Source organism: Emydura macquarii, unplaced genomic scaffold (genome assembly GCF_026122565.2).
Source record: "Emydura macquarii macquarii isolate MOO-44397 ecotype Brisbane River unplaced genomic scaffold, CSIRO-AGI_Emac_v2 contig_2680, whole genome shotgun sequence".
NCBI classification, from domain to species: domain Eukaryota; kingdom Metazoa; phylum Chordata; order Testudines; family Chelidae; genus Emydura; species Emydura macquarii.
Window position 1 is genome coordinate 1,940,022 of NW_027132817.1, and position 20,125 is coordinate 1,960,146.

The 20,125-nt window shown below is 38.3% G+C and overlaps 1 protein-coding gene across 12 annotated transcripts in view; it reads right to left on the reverse strand.

Moving 5' to 3' along the window:
* The window catches only part of DST (dystonin), a 453,158-nt gene that overhangs the window by 38,668 nt on the left and 394,365 nt on the right, over positions 1–20,125 (reverse strand). For all 12 annotated transcript variants that reach the window (XM_067565502.1, XM_067565501.1, XM_067565500.1 and 9 more), the window contains 12 exons: positions 19,851–20,077; positions 18,971–19,093; positions 18,655–18,756; positions 16,798–16,899; positions 15,415–15,588; positions 14,489–14,644; positions 10,394–10,591; positions 9,719–9,847; positions 6,682–6,852; positions 5,289–5,444; positions 4,851–5,057; positions 2,829–2,948 (listed from right to left, as the gene is read on the reverse strand). In XM_067565502.1, the coding sequence (XP_067421603.1) occupies positions 2,829–2,948; positions 4,851–5,057; positions 5,289–5,444; positions 6,682–6,852; positions 9,719–9,847; positions 10,394–10,591; positions 14,489–14,644; positions 15,415–15,588; positions 16,798–16,899; positions 18,655–18,756; positions 18,971–19,093; positions 19,851–20,077 (1,865 nt within the window). The remainder of the gene's footprint in view (positions 1–2,828; positions 2,949–4,850; positions 5,058–5,288; positions 5,445–6,681; positions 6,853–9,718; positions 9,848–10,393; positions 10,592–14,488; positions 14,645–15,414; positions 15,589–16,797; positions 16,900–18,654; positions 18,757–18,970; positions 19,094–19,850; positions 20,078–20,125) is intronic.

The window sequence follows — 20,125 nt, forward strand, 5'->3', positions numbered from 1 at the left end:
TGCACACGTGCGCGCATATACACAAACACACACACATGGAGGGGAAGTAGGGGGGAGACCAAAATCTCTGAATAAAAATGCCCCCTTTTCACAGAAATATTTAGACAATTGTTTAAACTGTTCATGAATTGCTGTTTTCTTTGGTGGAGATTGTTAATCACCTGGTACTGCATATGTATATTGCTTGATTTGCACAAACAGACAAAATGAAATAGCCGCCAGAGAAAGATCATGCAGTAAAAAGGGATTCAGAGGTGAACAAAAGATTTTAGTTAATTCATTCTTCCAGGGTTATCCTTGATACATAATGCCAAATTCCACTTTCAATTGATTTCACTGAGGTGTAACTGAGAGCAGATTTTTGGCCCATGGTCTGAGTCACCTCTACAGTCAACTATAGATAGGAGGATGAAACCTTCAATATTTCATTATCTACCTTCCTTCCATGACAGATTAGTACTTATATTAACAGGTCAGGTTGGCCAAATCTTGTAAGGAATAAATCTGCACTAGCTCAAGGATGGATTGGATGACCTAATAGGGTTTTTCCATCTCTGACTTCTAAAAATAATATATAAGAAGAAAAAATAACTTATAAACAGACTGTGAATAACCCCCCAAAAAATCCCTGGCAACATAAATAAATATGAGAGAGAGAGAGAACATTTTATCTTGAGGGAAGTGTTGGGGGTTTGACAACCTGGCAAAAAGTGAAGCAGAGTTATTGCTCACAACACACACATATCTTTAGTAAAGATAGTAAAATCATTAACTAAAAGAACAAGAAAAGGCTTACAGATTCCTGGGCTGAAAAAACAAAGACAAACTTTGGATGGGAGGAAAGGGACACAACATCTGAGCAGGATGAAATACAGGATGATGAGAGGCACATGGCTTATTAAATACAAATTGGTTGAATTTTTTTGTTTTTGCTTGAAGTTTAAACACATTGAAATCATCTCCTGTCCTCCTTCTATAATTTATGTCCCTCACTGTCCTCCAAAACATTTGCCAGCTTCAATCACAGTGTCATTGCACTCCATCCCTCATCACAAATGGGACTAATAAAATGTAAATGAAATTAATAAGTAGGTGACTTAGGCAGCTAGTTTCTTGTAGGCATTTTGAAAGGAGAAGGACTGGAAGAAGTAATTTAAATGAGGAGGGCAGTGAGTTTGCCTAGCAGTTTGAGGAAGGGTGGAGACATGAAACAGGTGCCATAACACTTGTGGGAGAAACAGACAAATAGGACATGGAGGCTAGTTTCAGTGATGGAGAGAAGATGCATGGCAGACAACCCGATAAAAGACATGAGCAGGGAAATAGGAGGGGCACTTCCATAGGACCTTGAAGGCCATCAAAAGAAGTCTGAACTTGATGATGTGGAGAAGGAGAGCAGTGGAGAGATTCATAGGGGGATGATGTGGTCAGAACACGCAAAAAAGATTATCTTAGTGCCCGCATTTTGCTCTAATTCTGTATGATTTTAATTTTTGACAACTATAGCAAACCCCAGAGCATACTAAAATGCAGAACTAGCAAGAAAGTTAGCACAAGTTTAGCTGAATGTTTTAACAGCAAATGAAGGTAAAGCCAGTTTTGCTTGACTACCTTCCAAGCTTTTAAAAATAAAGGAAAATATTTTCCATTTTGATATTCAAAGCTTAAGACATCATGGGAACTAAGAGAGAATAAAAAATAAATCAGAGACTGTAAGGGAAAACAAACACAATAGTATAGTGCAAGGATGCTGAGGGGTATAAAGTGATCATTATAAGAAGCTAGACTAAAGAGGGAAAACGTGGGGATGCAATCTCTTGAGAAATTCATGTGGGATAAAGGAATAGCAGTGACTGGGGAACACTATGGAAATGATTTAAAAAAGCAGAACAATTCTATATCAGCATTGCAGAAAAACTAACTGTCCTCTGCTCACTAGCATATCTTTATCTCTGAGAAAATTCTTCCAAGATAAACTTTTCTAAGCAATCTTAGGTCAGAGGATGCTACCATCCAACCGTGCAATGCCCATCACCATTTTACTTGGGCTGTTTAAATAATAAAGTCAAAGTAAAGATTTCCTCAGGAACTCTTCTCTGTCATTTGTGGGGCCTGCAGTTAAATTTTTCCCTTCACCTTATTATTAATAGTTATGGAAAAGCCAAATCAGTCAGGTGAGATTTACACTCTGATCTGAAGACAGTTGTGTTTGTTGAAAGGAGTTTCAGTGCTGTGCTTCACAAGCAGAGAGAGATCTCTCTCCTGCTCTTACAATTTTCACCCTTGTTACTGACAGGTCCATTGTACCGGACGCTTTTCAGATTATTTAACTAATCTTTCTATTTGACATATAAAGGATTTGCCAGTCAAAATACAAGATCATTTCTTATTTTTGAGGGAGTCCTAAAATGTGAAAAGCAGATTTTAAATCATTCTTACGCAATACAAATCAAAACTCTTTGATGGTAACTGTAACACAGTCTTTGTGATTTTAAAGACTGAAGAAGCTTATAATATAATCCCTTTGGATATTTTCCTTTTTCATCAAATATTTCTCTCTCTCTTTGCTGACAGTTTCCATGGTCCTTATTATTTTATCTTTCCTCTTCACAATTAACTTCTTCCCCATAGATGAACAGGGACTGTGAAGAGCCCTTCCCATTCCTACTGATTTTACCATCTGGGAATGAGCCAGCATTTTAATTTGATGCTGGCAAACATTCCAGCATAGTAAAGCCATAAATCTATTTCTCTCTGCTGATTAAATAGTACAGGCTTGTTCCTGCCATCGGGCTTGGACATCCTGCATTTCATCATTCACGACTTACCTTATGCTGTGTAAGCTGCATCTTTATTTTGTCTGGATCATTTGCAATTTCAAGCTCTGAATCCAATGACTTTTCAGACTCTTCTAGCCATGCCATAAGTTTGTTCCAGGCTTCATGGAACTGTGGAAAAGCACAATTTGGATTCACACAAATGTATAAACATGTCAGTGCATAAAATATTCAGAAAAGATTAAAACCTGACATGCCTGCTCAGGGCCAGACTGTGACCAGCTGCTAGAGAGAAGTGCATGCCTGGGGTGAGTCCAAGACTATTTCCTCTCCTCAGGGCCCCCAATCAGGGGCCAATCAGTCTCACTTCAGCTAGCCTCACCCCGTTAACACAATCAGCAATCTTTAAAGAGTATAGCAATATGCATGCTCTCCATAATTGCCAGGGAGCTCTGTGAGATATAATGTTGATGTGGTATGGTTCTGCATCCATGTGGGCCAGGCCTTAATGGCCCTCCATTTTTATTCTGTTCCTACTCAGCTAAGAATTCTATGACTGCATTTTTCCTGAGTAAGGATTGGATGAACACAGTAAGAACGTTGTTTGTTTATTGAACATATGGACGAGCCCTGAGGACAATAGCGGTAATAATTTTAGGGAATCCTCCCACAGATCATGAGTTAAGGAAAGTTTCTGCGTGGATTTCTCTCACCCTACAGTGAATAATCCTTGTGGGAGAGTGTCAAGCTCTCAATCCTCTTTCTCTCTTCTGCAGCTCAGTAAAAATAACCTTCAAGAAAGGAGGCAACGAAGAAGGAATAGACTCTAGGGTTCTCAATGACAACATCAAGAGGCCTGTCTTGAGGAAGGGAATTTACTGGCCTTGTCTTTTCTCTCCATTCTTTTCCGTTCCTATTAAAAACCCACTTCTACTGAACTGCTTATATTGAATCTTCCTGATTGTACAGAAAATCCCTTTTGTAGTTTCCTTTCCCTGACATCCATCTGTCTCTCCACTCAGGTGGCCCAGGAGTGGGAGCAAGAACAATGTCCTGGAATCCGTTTCCATCCATTTGGATCCTGCATTGGTCCGGGCCGGAGATCTGGCTCTTGATGTCAGCACTCTGCTATATTACTCTCCACCTCCATACATTTTCTGCTTTCTGATTATATGAGAATTATTCTGACCAGCTCTGCAAAGTATTCTATATCTCTACCATACATCTCCCTGCAGATGTGTGTGTGTGATTGTGTGTGAAAGAGAGTGTGCGCGAGAGAAGTTATTTGAAAATAAAGTGCATTTTACTATATGATTGCACAATTTATTACATCTAACAGTTCTTGTCATCCCAGTTGTGTGGTGGCAACAATTAACATAGGAAATGTGGCTTGGCTTGTGAACATGACCATGACTCCACTTCAATAAAATAAACAAACACTTCTCCTGTTGAAGTTTAAACACACTAAGCTCCACTCCACATCTATCATCTATGCTGAGGGACATATGCATCAGAGATTAAATGGCCAGTTTCTGGAGAGGTGATCTATGTATAAGCATTCCCATTTCTTAAATTCTTCCTGACAGTAAATCAGCAGAGTGCCCCTGTCAGACAGAAGATATTGTTATAGCAGTCAATATAAGGGCAGGGGGAAATTAAATGTTATTAGGGTAAAACACAACACTAAACAAAAAAAAAAGTGGACAATATCTCACTCTCAAATATTGAAATGGGTCCATCACACTCTTTCCAGTAAAAAGTTGAGTATGTAATTTCTTCTGGAAAGCAGAAGGCACTACTATACATCTGGAAGCTATAATGGAACTCTCTTCTTTAATGGCTTTATTACACTGCAGACAGAAGTTACCACTTAGGTTGAAAGTGAAGCTTTCACCTTCCAAATGAAGTGCTCTATGACTGAATCACAGAAATTGCTCCACTAACTCAGGATAACAGATTCTGTTACACTAAACCCAGGTTTCCTTAACAATGCTTTAAAGCACCATATACGTCATGGGTCTGGATTTAGTTAGAGCTAAAGTTCAAAGAGCTGTATAACAGTTGTCATATTACCTGTTTGCTTCGTTTCCTTGCATCATCCAAAGATCTTCCTCTTTCCACTAAGCGTTGAACCACTTTTTCCCATCTACTTTGTACACTAATCAGCAGATTCTTAATAAGGACAACATCCTGTTTCTGGCTGAAATATTTCAGATGGGTTCCAGTTTTGTCCAACTCTATGATTTGGTCTCGGTGAGAATTCACTTCTGTAGCAAAGACCTTGCAAAAGGAAGAAAATCACCCTTAAATGTAGCACTGGTCATTCATGTAGCAAACAGAAAAAAAAATGATGTGGTTATGGACTTTATGGTGGGGGAGAGACTATAAAATACAATCTTAAAAGACAAGAAGATTTTCTGAGTGACAGCATTACAGGGTTGCTTTGGACATTAATACAGCACCTCCAAAGAGCTGGAGGAGAACACAACACACATCTGTTTCTTTACATACCTTGTGTTCATCAATTTGAAACAAGATGGTGTCCAAGATAAGACTTGGCTTTGAAGCCACAGTCAAAGTCTGCTCAGCTTGGGTAAGCCAGTTGATGAAGTCTTGAAGTGAGTTGTGGAACTCCATAGCCAAATTGAGGGCTTCTTCCAGTTTGATCTGTAAAGATATATAGTTATTTAGTAACAGCGGATGTTTACTTGGTGCTTTGTTGAATAAACCATTTTAGTAAAATATATCTTGGCGAGAGTCTCTATTTCTGTAATATTTTTCCAAATCAGTGCTGACTTTCTGTATTTCAAAATAACAGCATATAGATAAAGGATATAAAAGGAGTTACAATAGAAAAATAGCAGTAAAACTGTGGTGACTGAGCAGACAACACAACATCCAATTCTAGATGTGTGTTTCTATACACCATCTCCTGGTGCTGAATGGTTAATGTAATGGAGCAACATAGTTTACAAGTTTCAAGACAGAACTCAGAAAACAAATGTATTATTCATATTTGGTTCTGATTGCCTGAATCAGGCCATGCTGATTTAAATGTTTCCCATTTAAATGTTTATGAGCTATTAAAAAAACACTCAGACGTTCAGCTAATCAGATTGCGGGGCAGGCGAAACATTCCATTCAGCCCTAAAGAGCCCTAAGGAGTTTGTCTCATGCTACAAACTAAGGACTCTGATATTGTTGCATTATACAGTCACATTAAGAGAGAAACATTTCTGTTTTAAAGTAAAGTTGATTTTGTTAGTTAATTATTTTTCCTTTATGTCAGTGCTATTAATTTGCATGTGGCTACCTCTGTTTGTAATTAATATTGTTTACAGTTTGACTTAGATAAAACAACTCAGCTATGGTTCATGACATAATGAAAATTAAATTAAACCAGGAAAAGAAAACTTAAGCTTAATATCAATAAAATCATTCTGCTGAGAAGTAGTGAAGTTAGAAATAGTGTCTGAAAGCAATTGGTAGAAGACCAATTGCTGGGAACTTTTAAAGATACACTGGTCATAACTAGTAAAATTAATGCAACAATCCTGCAAGGCCAGGGAGATTAATGAGATGATCTAATCAGATTTTTCCTTCTCTTATGTCTATGATCTCTAATATAAACCAGAAGTGTCTTCATTCTGCAAAATAAACATGTATCAGTATACGTCCATACATTTTTATCAAACAGAATTCCACCCCACAAATGATGTTCCATTGTTAACCTGTGAGTCCATGACTCCTGATAAAAGCACTAGTGAATTCTGAATCATTGTCACAAAACAAAAAATTAAGTCCCAGCAGCTAAGTACTTACAGATGTCCTATATATAAAATAATTCAACATTAAGATACTTAATATGTTATTTAAATTTCTATCCTTATTCTAAACCACACACCTTTCTTTCGCTGAGTTTTGTTTGTACTGAGTCCCATTTTACTTTTAAGTTATTTATATCTTGCTCAACATTTGTCTCAGCAGACCCTGGGCATCTTGCAAGCATCTGCTGGCCTTTTTGCATCAGACACTTGTATGTCTCTTCTTTGGCTTCAAAGGCAGCACAGAGTTCCTGTATTAAGAAACCACCAAGATATATAAAAATCAGTCAGGTAGAAACTCAATACCCTTCAAAAAAGTTAGCATCTAGAAACAATTACGTATTGGGGGCATTATTGTTAAGACTAGGACGTGGAGCATATGTAATGCATAGAAGGCCAAATTAAAAAAAAAAAAAAAAAGAGGCCCAATTCTTCAGGAAATGAGAATTTGTATGGTGTGTCAGATAATTTTTTTATGCTTTTTGCAGGATATATATATTCCTGATGCTGGCCCTAAATTTGGCCGACACATTAGCTATGCATTTAACGCACTGGGCAAGGTTTGCCAGGTCTCTGGTGGTTTGAAGTGCTCCTGGAGCAGGCACACAATGGTGCAAACCACCTGAGATGACTCAAAGCAATCCAACATATCCCCAAAAGGCGGAGAGACAGCTTGGGAGGATTGCTTTATCTTCTACTGTCCTTCACCCACTAGCCATCTGCACTGGAGTCACTGTGGACATCTACTGAATGCAAAATCAATGTAAGTAATATAGTTGTACCTACCACTTTTCTTTTCTGACCAGCTTACACTTAGGGTCCTAGTCTCCTACCATTGCGTACAAAAAACTCTCTTGAGCATTGGGGTACAAAGCAGCCCTATCCTGATGGGGGGCCAGTATCACAATACCGATAATTAATAACAGGCCCCTCAAGTGTACCACACTTGTCTACACTTGTCTATACCACCAAAGAAGCCCTGCACAGGGTACATAGGACCAACCTAAATCACTTGGACTGAGGCAGAAGGAGCAAAACTAATTCTAAAAAGACTGGCCCAAATTAACGGTGTTGATGAAGGGAGGGGATTGGTCGTCTGCTTGAATTAATCATATTAGGGGGAGCCTGGGTAGGAACCAACCTTCTTTTTCTAAGCCTCTTTCTTGCTGGGGCTCCATGAGAAGCACAAACAGGGAAGTTATTTCTAAGCTTCATAGTCCCGAGCAACCATGGCAGGGTACCATGCCCCGTTTCACCCCTCAACCAGAACTGATTACAACACTGGTTTATTTTATGCACATCCTTAAAAATAGGCTTTCCACTTAAAAAATGTGTTTGGTGTGACACACATGATCACTTGTCACAGATTGCCATGGTTCGTATCACACAATGGCAGGTTTGGAGGTTGCAAGATATGATCAATAATAATAATAATAACAACAATAATTGGCCTCAGTTTCCCAATTTCTCAATCAGCTCAAATGAGGATATCACTAGATATATATCTCACAAGGGTGCTATGAGGTTCAATTACACAATTTGAAATCCTCAAGTGAAATTCTATATACGTGTGAAGAATTCTATTACTGTTCTCTTTATGGTGTATGTGTCAAGAGATGAGGAGTCACTTACACATTGCCACAGCAACCCATAACAGATATAATGATCTGGTAAAGACATGGGAAGTTGTTTTAAATGTGGAGCGGGTGGACCTGGATGAAGTTCACAGTTGTTTCAGTCTACTGTGTAAACTAACTTACAGATTTTTAAAGTAACAGATCTGTTACTTACAGATAGACTTTTGGACTGGTTATAGACTATTGGGTCAGTGCAGATGTCTTTGGGAATAGACTACTGATTACGCACAGTAAATCCTGGTACTAACAATGTACTGACATTTTCCAGGAAAAAAACAGTTCTCTGCAGGCCTTGTTTAAGGCCCAATGAAGCCAATGGAAGACTCCCATTGACTTCATGGAGCTGTTGAACGAATGAACACTAGTCAGTTTATAAAGCAAATTACTAGGATGTTTGCATTTCTTTTCTTTTCCAGAACACCATGTTTTATTTTGCATTATCTTCTAGTCTTCTGCAATCCATTCTAAAATAGTAAGCTATTTTTATGCACATCTAAAAATAATCTGGAAAAGCAATATTCTTGTCCTTTTTACCATCTCACAAACAGACAAACAAAATTATCAAATTTCAAAACAAAAATTACTCCTGGGAAGAGTTGTTTTATATTGTTTCAAAATTCTTACAGTCACACTATGAACACTGACAATAGGAAAACTGTCAGACACGAAATAGTTTAAGTATGTATAGATCAATAGGTATCACTCTCACAGTTGAGCTAGAAGGTCATGAGCTCACGTTAAACACTAGAACTTGGGCTCATATCCAGTATTAACAATCCAGCATAATATTACATACATGGTGCATTACTAGAGATGCCATCCTTCAGTGTGAGATATTAAATCGAGGCACCTTTTACCCACCTCAACTGGTTCTATATGGGAACAAAATATTCCCATAGCATTTCTCTAGGAAGGGAAGAATTCAGGCATCCTGGCTAACTTTCCCTTTCTAAATAAAATAGGCTGTGTGTGTGATACTGAAGTCCTTACTCGATGCCAACTGCTGTTGATTTCAGTGAGAGTTTTGGATGGGTAAAGAATGCAAAATTGAGCCTGCTATTTCAAGGTTGTGTATAGAGAACATAGAAGATTCTCACATTTATACTAATTTTAAGAACATTTATTCTGGAAATTAAAATATAATTTGGAGGATAAGGGATGAAAGAAGAAACATAAATTTCACTGCAAAAACTGTAAACATGTCCACATTTATTGCTGAGAACAAGAGCCTCGAAAACCTTTCTCACTTCTGTCACAATGTTAATCAACAGTGAGAACTAATTAACTTTGGGAATCTGCTAAATGATTTCTTTTGCAACTCTGCAACTTACAATTTAGATTTTGCTAAAGATTCTTAAGATCCTGTACAGACATTCCAATATAGGAAACATGCCTTCTATTCTCTATAAATGACCATGAAGCTTTGTTAGTTTCTGAAACCTAGCCCATTTGCAAAACCTTCTAATATTAGGATACTTACCATATGGGTATTAAGCTGCTCTCTTGCTGTTTCTGGTAAACCTCCAACAGGTTTTGATGCCAACAGCAGACGTTCGGTGTCTGTCAGCCATTGCTGCATATCTTCAACTTCACCATGAAAACCTTGGGCCTAAATTACACCATATCACTTTAGAACATACTTAAGTGTTTTGAATTGCGATAGCAGCTCAGATGCAGAAGAAGCTTGGTAACATACTAAAGCATAGGTTACAATAAATACATAAAATTCCTAAACAAAATATATTTAAGTTACACTTAAAATTGCTACATACAATTCAAAAAATGGCATACTATTGGACATATCCTTGAAAATCCACAATATAAAACTATCATAACGCCATAAGGGAAGGCCATATGAATAATTCTGAGACCAATCATAACATCCAATTCAAATACACAGAGTGAATTCCACTCCAGTGCAGACAGCTTGCACAATTCTCAAAAATGCAGGCCAAAATTCAGAGTTGTAGGTCAGAATTGTGAAAGGATAGCAGCCAACTGTGATATACACATCTGGATCCAAACGTACCCCAAACTCAGATATTTTTGCATCCAGGGTTTTGATTTAGACCCGCATGTAATACACAGATCTGTATACTTCATGCTAGTGGCTCTTTTTCCTACTTATCCCTTTATGTTTGCATTTCCTGCTCACCTGGATCAAGGCACTGTCCAGCTGCTGTTTCCTTTGTTCTGTTTTTTTCAACACATTTTGCCAGCGCTGATTCAAAAGTTCCAACTTGCTCTGTAGATTGCTTGCTTCTTCAACAGCACTTGATTCAATCAGGTCATTTCCTGCTTTCCTAACTGTTTCCACAGTGGACTGATGAGCTAACACATCATTTTGGAGCACCTACAGAAAAAACACAACATGTAGGCCTGTTCATTTTTATAATTAATTGAATTAAGGTGCCACTGAATCATTTCATCTATGACATAGAGGTAATATTCATAATCAACACAGGCGATTAGCCCTTAATTAAGGTAGTATAAATGAATCACATTCTGATCGAAAGAAATACCAAGCCATTAAGCTAAGCAACATATTTCAGTTTTATACTCAAATAAAGTAATGTTTTCCTCTGAATAACAATGCAAAGTTAGGACTTGGTTGTGGTATTGCTGATATGTTGCCATCATGCAGGATAACCAGCACTCAGACGGCTGTGTCGATTCATGCCTCTCTCCCCACCTTGGACCTGCCTGTAATGGCACTTTTCGTTGGAGGCTGTGGTTTTGAAAGACAAAGCCTGGGAATAATGAGGCCTGGAGTGAGGTGGGCATTGCTGATCGCTGCCAGAAGTGATGAAGGGAAAAGAAACAAACGGATGAAGGGAAAACAAACGGCTCCTGCTGCAGCATTAGCTGTAGCACCAAGGTTGCCAGGCTGCTTTTTTCATAGAATCAGGATGTCACCTAGTCCAACCCCTTGCTCAAAGCAGGACCAGCCCCAACTAAATCATCCCAGCCAGGGCTTTGTCAAGATCCACCTCAAAAACCTCTAAGGATGGAGATTTAACCACCTCCCTAGGTAATCCATTCCACTGCTTCACCACCCTCCTAGTGAAAAAGATTTTCCTAATCTTCAACCTAGACCTCCCCCATTGCAACTTGAGATCATTGCTTCTTGTTATGTCATCTGCCATCACTGAGAACAGCCTAACTCCATCCTCCCTGGAACCCCCCTTCAGGAAGTTGAAGGCTGCTTCAAATCCCCCCTCACTCTTCTCTTCTGCAGACTAAACAAGCCTAATTCCCTCAGCCTCTCCTCATAAGTCATGTGCTCCAGCCTCCTAATCATTTTTGTTGCCTTCCACTGGATTCTTTCCAATTTGTCCACATCCTTTCTGTAGGGCCCAAAACAGGACACAATACTCCAAATGTGGCCTCCCCATTGCCGAACAGAGGGGAATAATCACTTCCCTAGATCTCCTAGCAATGCTCCTACTAATGCAGTCCAATATGCTGTTAGCTTTCTTGGCAATAAGGGCACATTGTTGACTCATCTCCAGCTTCTTGTCCACTGTAACCCCCAGGTCCTTTTCTGCAGAACTGCTGCCTACCTCGTCGGTCCCCAGTCTATAGCAATGCATGGGATTCTTCCGTCCTAAGTGCAGGACTCTGCACTTGGCCTTGTTGAACCTCATCAGATTTCTTTTGACCCAATCCTCCAATTTGTCTAGGTCACTCTGTATCCTATCCCTACTCTCCAGTGAATCTACCACTCCCCCCAGCTTAGTGTCATCTGCAAACTTGCTGAGGGTGAAATCCACTCCATCCTCCTGATCATTAATGAAGATGTTGAACAAAACTGGCCCCAGGACAGACCCCTTGGGGCACTCTGCTTGTTACCAGCTGCCAACTAGACATCAAGCCATTGATCACTACCTGTTGAGCCTGATGATCTAGCCAGCTTTCTATCCACTGTATACTCCATTCATCCAACCCATACTTCTTTAACTTGCTGGCAAAAATACTGTGAAAGACTGTATGCTTTGCTCAAGTCAAGATATATTACATCCACTGCTTTCCCCACATCCACAGAATTAGTAATCTCATAATAGAAGGCAATCAGATTGGTCAGGCATGACTTGCCCTTGATGAATCCATGCTGACTGTTCCTGATCACCTCCCTCTCTTCCAAGTGCCTCAAAATGGACTCCTTGAGGACCTAGTCCATGATTTTTCCAGGGACTGAGGTGAGGCTGATTGGTCTGTAGTTCCCCGAATTCTTCTTCCTCCTTTCTTTTGGAGATGGGCACTATATTTGCCTTTTTCAAATCGTCTGGGACCTCCCCCAATCACCACGAGTTTCAAAGATAATGACCAATGGCTCTGCAATCACATCAGCCAACTTCCTCAGCACCCTCAGATGCATTACAACCAGCCCCATGAACTTGTTTATGTCCAGCTTTTTTCATATCTCAGTGCCAGCTTTCATGCTATACAAAACTAGTATGGCTGTTAAAACTGCCCTGAGAGTTGGAGAATGATCATATAATTTCCTATTAACTCCTCTTCCAGGCCAGTAAAAGAACATGGAGCACTCTCCTTTCTGAAATCATGTATGGCACTGGCAGTGCATTCTGGGAAGGTACACTATTTTCAGAAGGTGAAAAAACCTTTAAAAAATGGAAGGAGATATTTAAAAAAATCTGAAAAAGGAAAATTAGAAAGCAGAGGAATGGAGAATGGGTAAAAAGTAAGTAATGGGCCCAAAATGCAAGTTTGAGATTTTTCAAATCCAGGAATTCAGGCCCCCTCCAAAAGTGTTAGAATACAGAGAAAAGATAAAAAGTTCAAAAAAAGGTTTAAATAAAATACACAGAGGAATCAATTGCACAAACTCATAAGAAGGAAAAATCTTTAAGCCGATGGTGGCCCTTGTGTAGGGGAAGAGTCGCATATCAATACTGTTATTCCTGTTTAAGCACTGGGAAGCCAATAGTTATTTTAAATAATTCTCCCAATAGGAAAAATAAAGGGTTATTCACAGAAGCAAAGGCATCTTATTCCTTCCTTCCTTCCTGATGAAGCTCCCTCAGGACAAAGGCTATTCTTTCACAAGTTATCCAAGAGATGGATGTTTTTCCATGCTAGAACAGGAAGCAACACTCTGTGAACTCCCTACCCTACAAACTCCAGTTTAGGAAGAGGAAGTGCCTTGTAATGTGTTTGCTGAACTCCTTTAGCACTCAAGGTAGACTGAATAACCAGTGATGTCTCAGTGCTTTTTAGGTGGTAATATACTTCCTTTTACTGAGGCGAGAGACATATGAAGTGGACACTGATTGCTGTATTGGTTTTATGAGACCCCCATTCTGAAGTTGGTCACGTATTTGAGAGAAATACTTTAGTTCTCTCTTTACAGTCAATTTGGTACATTCTGTCTCGTCTTGAAGACTTTGAACTGGATTTTGGACTAAAATATTGAGTACTTTTCAAAATTATTTGCAAGACATAATTTAAAGTACACATTTTTGATATTCTGAAGGAAGGAGAAGTGACATTTAAGGATTGATGCTGGATATGAAATCTGCATGACCTATGAAAGCATGCCTTCAAAAACTATATCTTGCCACACAAAAAAGCTGAGAATTCCTCTTCCTGGAAGATACTCTTTAAGGAAAAGGGATCTTTCCCATTTGCCTAGTGCAATGGACTCCGGATTGGTCACAGGTGCTACAGCAGTAACAATAATTAACAATTAATAATATTGTGCACAGAGGAGGGGGCGAAGGTATAGGTACACCCCAAAGTTGGGTGGGCATATGAGAACAGCAGAGCACATGACAGTCTGAGCCAAAGAAGGTGCAATTTTGTAGGTTCCCAAAATACTGATTCTTTGTTTTCTGCTGAAGCTGGAGCACAGCTGTTTGTTGGTCAAAGTATACTTCATAGGCCCTGGCCCAAATAAGGGTCAATGTGGAATAATGCAGCCCCAGGGGAATACCACATACAATCCCTTCCTGAGCTGCCTGGCACAAGGGGGAGCCGGAGGGAGTGCTAGATTCAGTGCCCAGCTCAAAGACATGCCTTCTATACTGAGGGAGCATGGAGGCCAGAGGAGAGAGAGCAATATCATTCATGCAGCAGTCATTACAGCTTCTAGATCTGCACTCTCTGTCTTAATCTGGGTCTTGAAAACCTCTAAGACAATTATTTAACAAGTGCAAAGCTTTACAAGATGAAATATTGCTTAGGATAAACATCAAAGTAAAGTCTCAGTGAACACGACATCATTACATACATGATGTTTGGCAAGTTCAATTTCAATAGCCTTGGGGTCCCCACCCACGGGTTTCTGGTCATTCAGTAGGTCTTCTGTGTGTGTCAGCCAGGTCAGTAATTCATCCAGGGCATGTTGGAACTGCCCCAAAGCTAACAAGGCGCCCTCCAGCTTGTGCTATAGTAAAAATAAAAGAAAAGAAACAATGATGCTAATGATGCAATTGGTTTACGCAGCACACAATGCCACTAAACTCCAGATTCACAGAACAGGGAGCCTGAGTCCAATAGTCAGAGCACAGAGAGCAGCAAAATTATTCCAGCTCAAGCAACTGCTCGATATTTAAAGCTGAGTTGGCATTTCCAATTCACAGCCTTAAATTCTAGCTCTAAACTTTTAGCTAGTCCAGATCCTATTATAAAACAATGAATCGAAGGCTCTCTCAGCACAGAAATAATTGTATTTTTCATTATTTAGATTTTGATTTGACCTTAAATGCTACTTGGTCCGAGGTCTTTTTAATGAGCTTTGGCTTTTCAACAAAATGGTGCAATTTAGAAACGAATATACTTTTCTAAGCACGACATTTGTAAATTTGTCATTTTGATAATTTAGTGGTCTTTTGGAAAGAATGCTGAAGTGACTTATTTATAAGTTTGAAATAGAAGTGCTCAGCCAGTAAAATGCCATCAAAAACCAAAATGAAACAAACAAACAAAGAGGATTTGATTTGATCCTCTAGACAGAAGTGACATAGAAATGCTGCCAAGTATTTGAAAATCGTGAAGTAAAACTCAGTAAAATGTGAAATATTTGTTCTAGTAGCTGTAATTTTCTAGTGCCTAAAACACAAAGAAAGAATATGTTACAAACATAATGCATAACAAATTATGATGCAGGCAGCTCTGCACCGTATCTGGAAAATCCCCCATCCCAACTTCATTCACCTGTCTGTTAATAATTCTCTCCTCTAGATTGACCCACATCAGTTTGAGCTCTGAGAGGGGGTCTTGAACTGTGTGCTTGTCGCTTTCTTCGGTAACTTTTTTCAACAACAGTTCTGCTTGATGATTTAGTCTTTCCATTTCTATCTGCTGCTGATAAGCCTCTGTCTTAAATTGCTGTTGTAAATACAAATATAAAGATAATCATTTATCATTTAACTATTATACTTTACACAGTAGAAATACTGATGCTTAAAATATTACATGCAGTGCTGTCAGCTGCCATGCTGTTAAAGTTTAATTTTTCTTATTATAATGTGTTTTAATAATTGGCAAACCATGGTAATGTATTTCCTGATTCTATATTTATATACAGCATGCCACTAATAAAGCTACAATCAGCTAACTGAAAAGACAAAGATAGGTGTAAAGTCCCGCAAAATACCCTCCTACCTTTTGGTAATCAGGTGTGTAGGAAGATACAGAATGTAAGATTGTTTACTATCATGCATTCTGGTTTGTGGCAAAAGCAATAGTAATTTCTGGCTCCAGCGGCTGAGATAATATACTACTATGAACGTATATAGAACCTTTCACTGAAAAATCTGAAAGCAATTTTCAGTAGTACATTATCCTATTTTACAGAAGGGCAAACTGAGGCAACAAGCTGGGTGTTTTGTTTTTTTTTTGGTCAGATTTTTATGATATGTGATTATGATTCATACAAAAAGCTACGTCAAGAAAAAAGAAGAAAGATACTAATCCACTTAGCTAAGGCCATGCAGTGAAGCCGTAACAGCCAGGAGCAAAACTAAGGACTCCTGACTCTCAACTCCCACTCTAAGCACTATACATCCCTGCTTTCTATTTAAAACATGCATAACAACATGCTGGTGTCATGACCATAATGAGTCATATTTTCATACAGTGGGATTCAGAGTTGGCTTGAGATTTTTGTTTCATAGCCCAGTGGGGTCTAGTGGAAATGATGTGATCTCAGTTTGTGTATTTAGGCATGATTCATGATCAGGAGTCAAGAGACTTTGGAGGAAATTGCCCACCCACATTCCCAGATGGAGGTCAAGTGCCCCAAAGGTGGCTGATACTGGGGGAAATGAGAAAAATAAAAGGTGAAGGGAAAAATATCATCAAGTAACCTTTTAAAGGAAATCAATGTTATAACAAATGTTTTTTTGGAGTTCTCAACTCATATTTATATCGGGTGAAATCTGGCCTCGCTGAAGTCAGTGGCACAGGTTTTCAACAACATATAATAAGCTATTTACTGTAAAAGCATCATGATATTTGAAAGTTTCATATAACTACACTTGACTGCTGAAATATGTAGAATGACGAAATAAGAAAAAATAAACAGCTACTTCATACCTTCAGTTCCTCAGTTTGTTGCTTCACCGTCTCGAGATCTGTTCCAACTGGTGACATTGAAGCTAATTTACTGCCAGCAATATCTACCCAGTCAAATATTGCCTGAAAATCACAATATTAAATTGCAGTATAAGACAATTTAAGTGAAACAATATGATAAATCTTGTCATGAAGTATAGTTTGAAAGCTATGTATAGTACAAGTATAATTCTAATGTGGATATTGCTGAGTTTATCTACTACTGCAGGAAATAACTTCGTTACCCTCTTGATATGAAAATAGTCTGGTAAAAAATTAAGTTATTAAAATGTTTCATGACAATCCAAGACAGCAAATATTGATTACACTGACATCCTACAATACCTGAATATACAAAAAAAACCCACTGATTTCAGTGCTAGGGATATACATGTAAGAGGTGCATGCAGAACTGGGTTTTTATTAGTGGCAAGATTCTGTCATAGTTACTCATATGAAATAGCACTTTACTTTGAGTAACTGTGCTGATCTCAGTGGGACCTCCATTATAGCAAATGCACAGTACAGAATTGTTATCCCTGTAGTGTTCTTAAACTTGATTGAGATTGATTTTTACAATTTATGTCATTGAATGAAATGTGGTTTTTATTAATGACTAATTAGGCACAAATCTACACCCTTAAACAAAAATTCCCATTGAAGTCAATGTGAATTTTAATTGGGTAAGGGATGTGGAATGAGACCCATTTGGTACCTTTTAGGCTCAGTGCTGGGCTGTCTCTGAGCTGCAACTGATCAAGCTCAGTAGGGAGGTGCAAAAGTAACTTCAAGTTACATTAATACCTCCCCTCAATACTGAGGCGGGCTACCAATCTGGCTGTTCCTGATATAATGTAGAACAGCCTCTAGGGTGCTCTATTTTATGCCAACAGCCCCTGAAGGCTGTAGCAGCAGCTGGGGCCTGCAGTGGGGAAAAAATGTCTTATCTTTAGGCTGGTATTATGGCCCCCTCTGCCATTAGCCAAGAAGACAGATGGCTCTCCACCACGGGACAGTTTCCCAAGAATGGGCAGTTCTCCACTGATGGCAGACAATAATGCAGACAGACTGTATGTATGTGTACACACATTTTTTATTATGTGTGTGTGTGTGTGTGTGTCTATCTCATACAAAAATATATATATAGAAAGACTGGAGAGATTTTTAAAAAACAGATAGACAATTTATCTATAGACTTTTTAAGTAAATCAGCTACATGCACAAGGTGTTCGGATTGGGTAAAATGATGGACTAAAGAACTAAATAATCACAGCGTGACTAAAGTGAATAATGTATTTAATTCAGAAAATGCAAAATCTTGTACTTATTGTATAAATGAAAGTTGTGCAGTAAAATGGAGTTCCTTGAGTTTGTCTTCTCTCTTAGGAAAATTGCAGCAGACAGAACTTGAACTATTTAATTTGTTTTTTTCCCTTCCCTTTTAGCTCATATAAACATTGTGACACAGCATCAACTTACATATTAACTGAAGTAATGAAAGTATCACAATGGAATGTTGCCTATCAATAGGATTACCCTGCAAAATGTGTGGTAACAAATAAAATCTGCTCAGTCCAGTAATAAACAATGACACTTCAACTCAAAATCTAAACAAAATATGATAAGTAAATAATTATACAAAGAAATTAAACCAGCATATTTATTATATCATACAACAAATCTGGAAAAGCCTTCAGTGTAGTGAAGAAAATTCTAACCATAATCCTACAGATGACATCAATTGATAGCTACGCAGTATTATGTTGTTTTTTTGTAAGACACAGAACATTATAACTTTTCTTACTTAAGATTTTGTTAGATGCATCATAACTATCTTACCTGCAATCCGTCTTGATACTGAACAGCAGCCTGCATGGCTTCATCAAGTTTGTCTACCCGCTCTTTCCATGCTTTGTTTAGAGTGTCCCAAGCAGAATTCAGCTGCAATTAAATAGTGAATTATTTCAGTCAGAATTTGGATATTTCAGGGCCAAATCTTGTGCTAATTAAAATCAACAGGTTTTATCATTGAGTTCAGCTGGTGTCTGGCTTTGGCCCCAAAACTTTATTAGACTATTTCAAAGTATTTTCTGAGAGACTATCTATTCTACAGTACACAAACATTGTAATATATTAAACATTTTTTTACTCATACCTCATCTATGCTCTTATTGACAATAGGCTTGTCAGGTTCTCCACAAGCAGCTGTAAGTTCAGAACCTAAGTTTACCACTATATCTAGTTCTTCCTGCAGTCCATCAACTTCTTCTCGGATAGCCTAAAAGAAGAAAAATTTAAAATTTTCCATGTTGCTATATTTTAAAACTCAAGGTTATAGATACAGCTTGCTTTTAAGGCAGAACATTAGAGGCCCTGATTTTTATTTACACTAAGGTCACTTAGGTGTAACACCTCTCTGGTAGTGTGAAAGGACCTAGAAGTAAGCATAAATGCATGCTCGTTTTAATGCCCCTTTACACTGACAGAGTAGTGTAAAATGGCCTTTCTGTAAATGAAAATCAGTGCTTATAAGAATAAGTGATTTTGTACAAAAGTAAAAAGTACAGAACAAAAGGCTTTAATGATTTAGAGGTCTTCAGCCTACCATTTTTGTTTTTCAGTGGTCACCATTCCTACTGCTAACTTGTTAAAATCAATATAAATGATTATGGGCTTGGAAGAAGCATATTCATCTATTCTATACTCTTTTCATTTCAAAACTACATAATATTCAGGGAATCTAAAATATGTATGACTTGCTTAGTTTCAATTACATATTTAATGCACATACAGACACACATAAGCATACACACATGTTGAAACACTCTATGCACATATAGCAAAACTGTTGATATACTAATTAGTTGTCATGCAGTTTTGAAATGCTGTTAAAGTTAATTTCTATGTAATTATCCCTGTTGGTTTCTAAAGGAATTCTCTTGTTGTGTTTCATGGTAATTTTGTGAAAATATCACATTTTTTCTCTGTATATTGAAAAATAATCCTTTAAACCTAAAGAAATACTTATTACTGACCTCTGCAGCCTCTTGTTGTTGTTTGACTACAGAGGGGTCAACTCCAGGTCCCTCCAGTTCTCGGATGAAATCCTGAGTATCTTTAATAGTGACCACAAGAGCCATGTGATCACACCAGAACTTTTCAGCCAGTTCCATCACATCCAGCAATTTGGCCTCCCTTTCCTCAGTCAAGGCCTGGATATCCTCCCAGATGAAGATCATTTGTTTAAGCTTATCCTGAACAGCTAAATAGGCAAATGGACTTTATTACATGGGCAACCAACATTTATGTT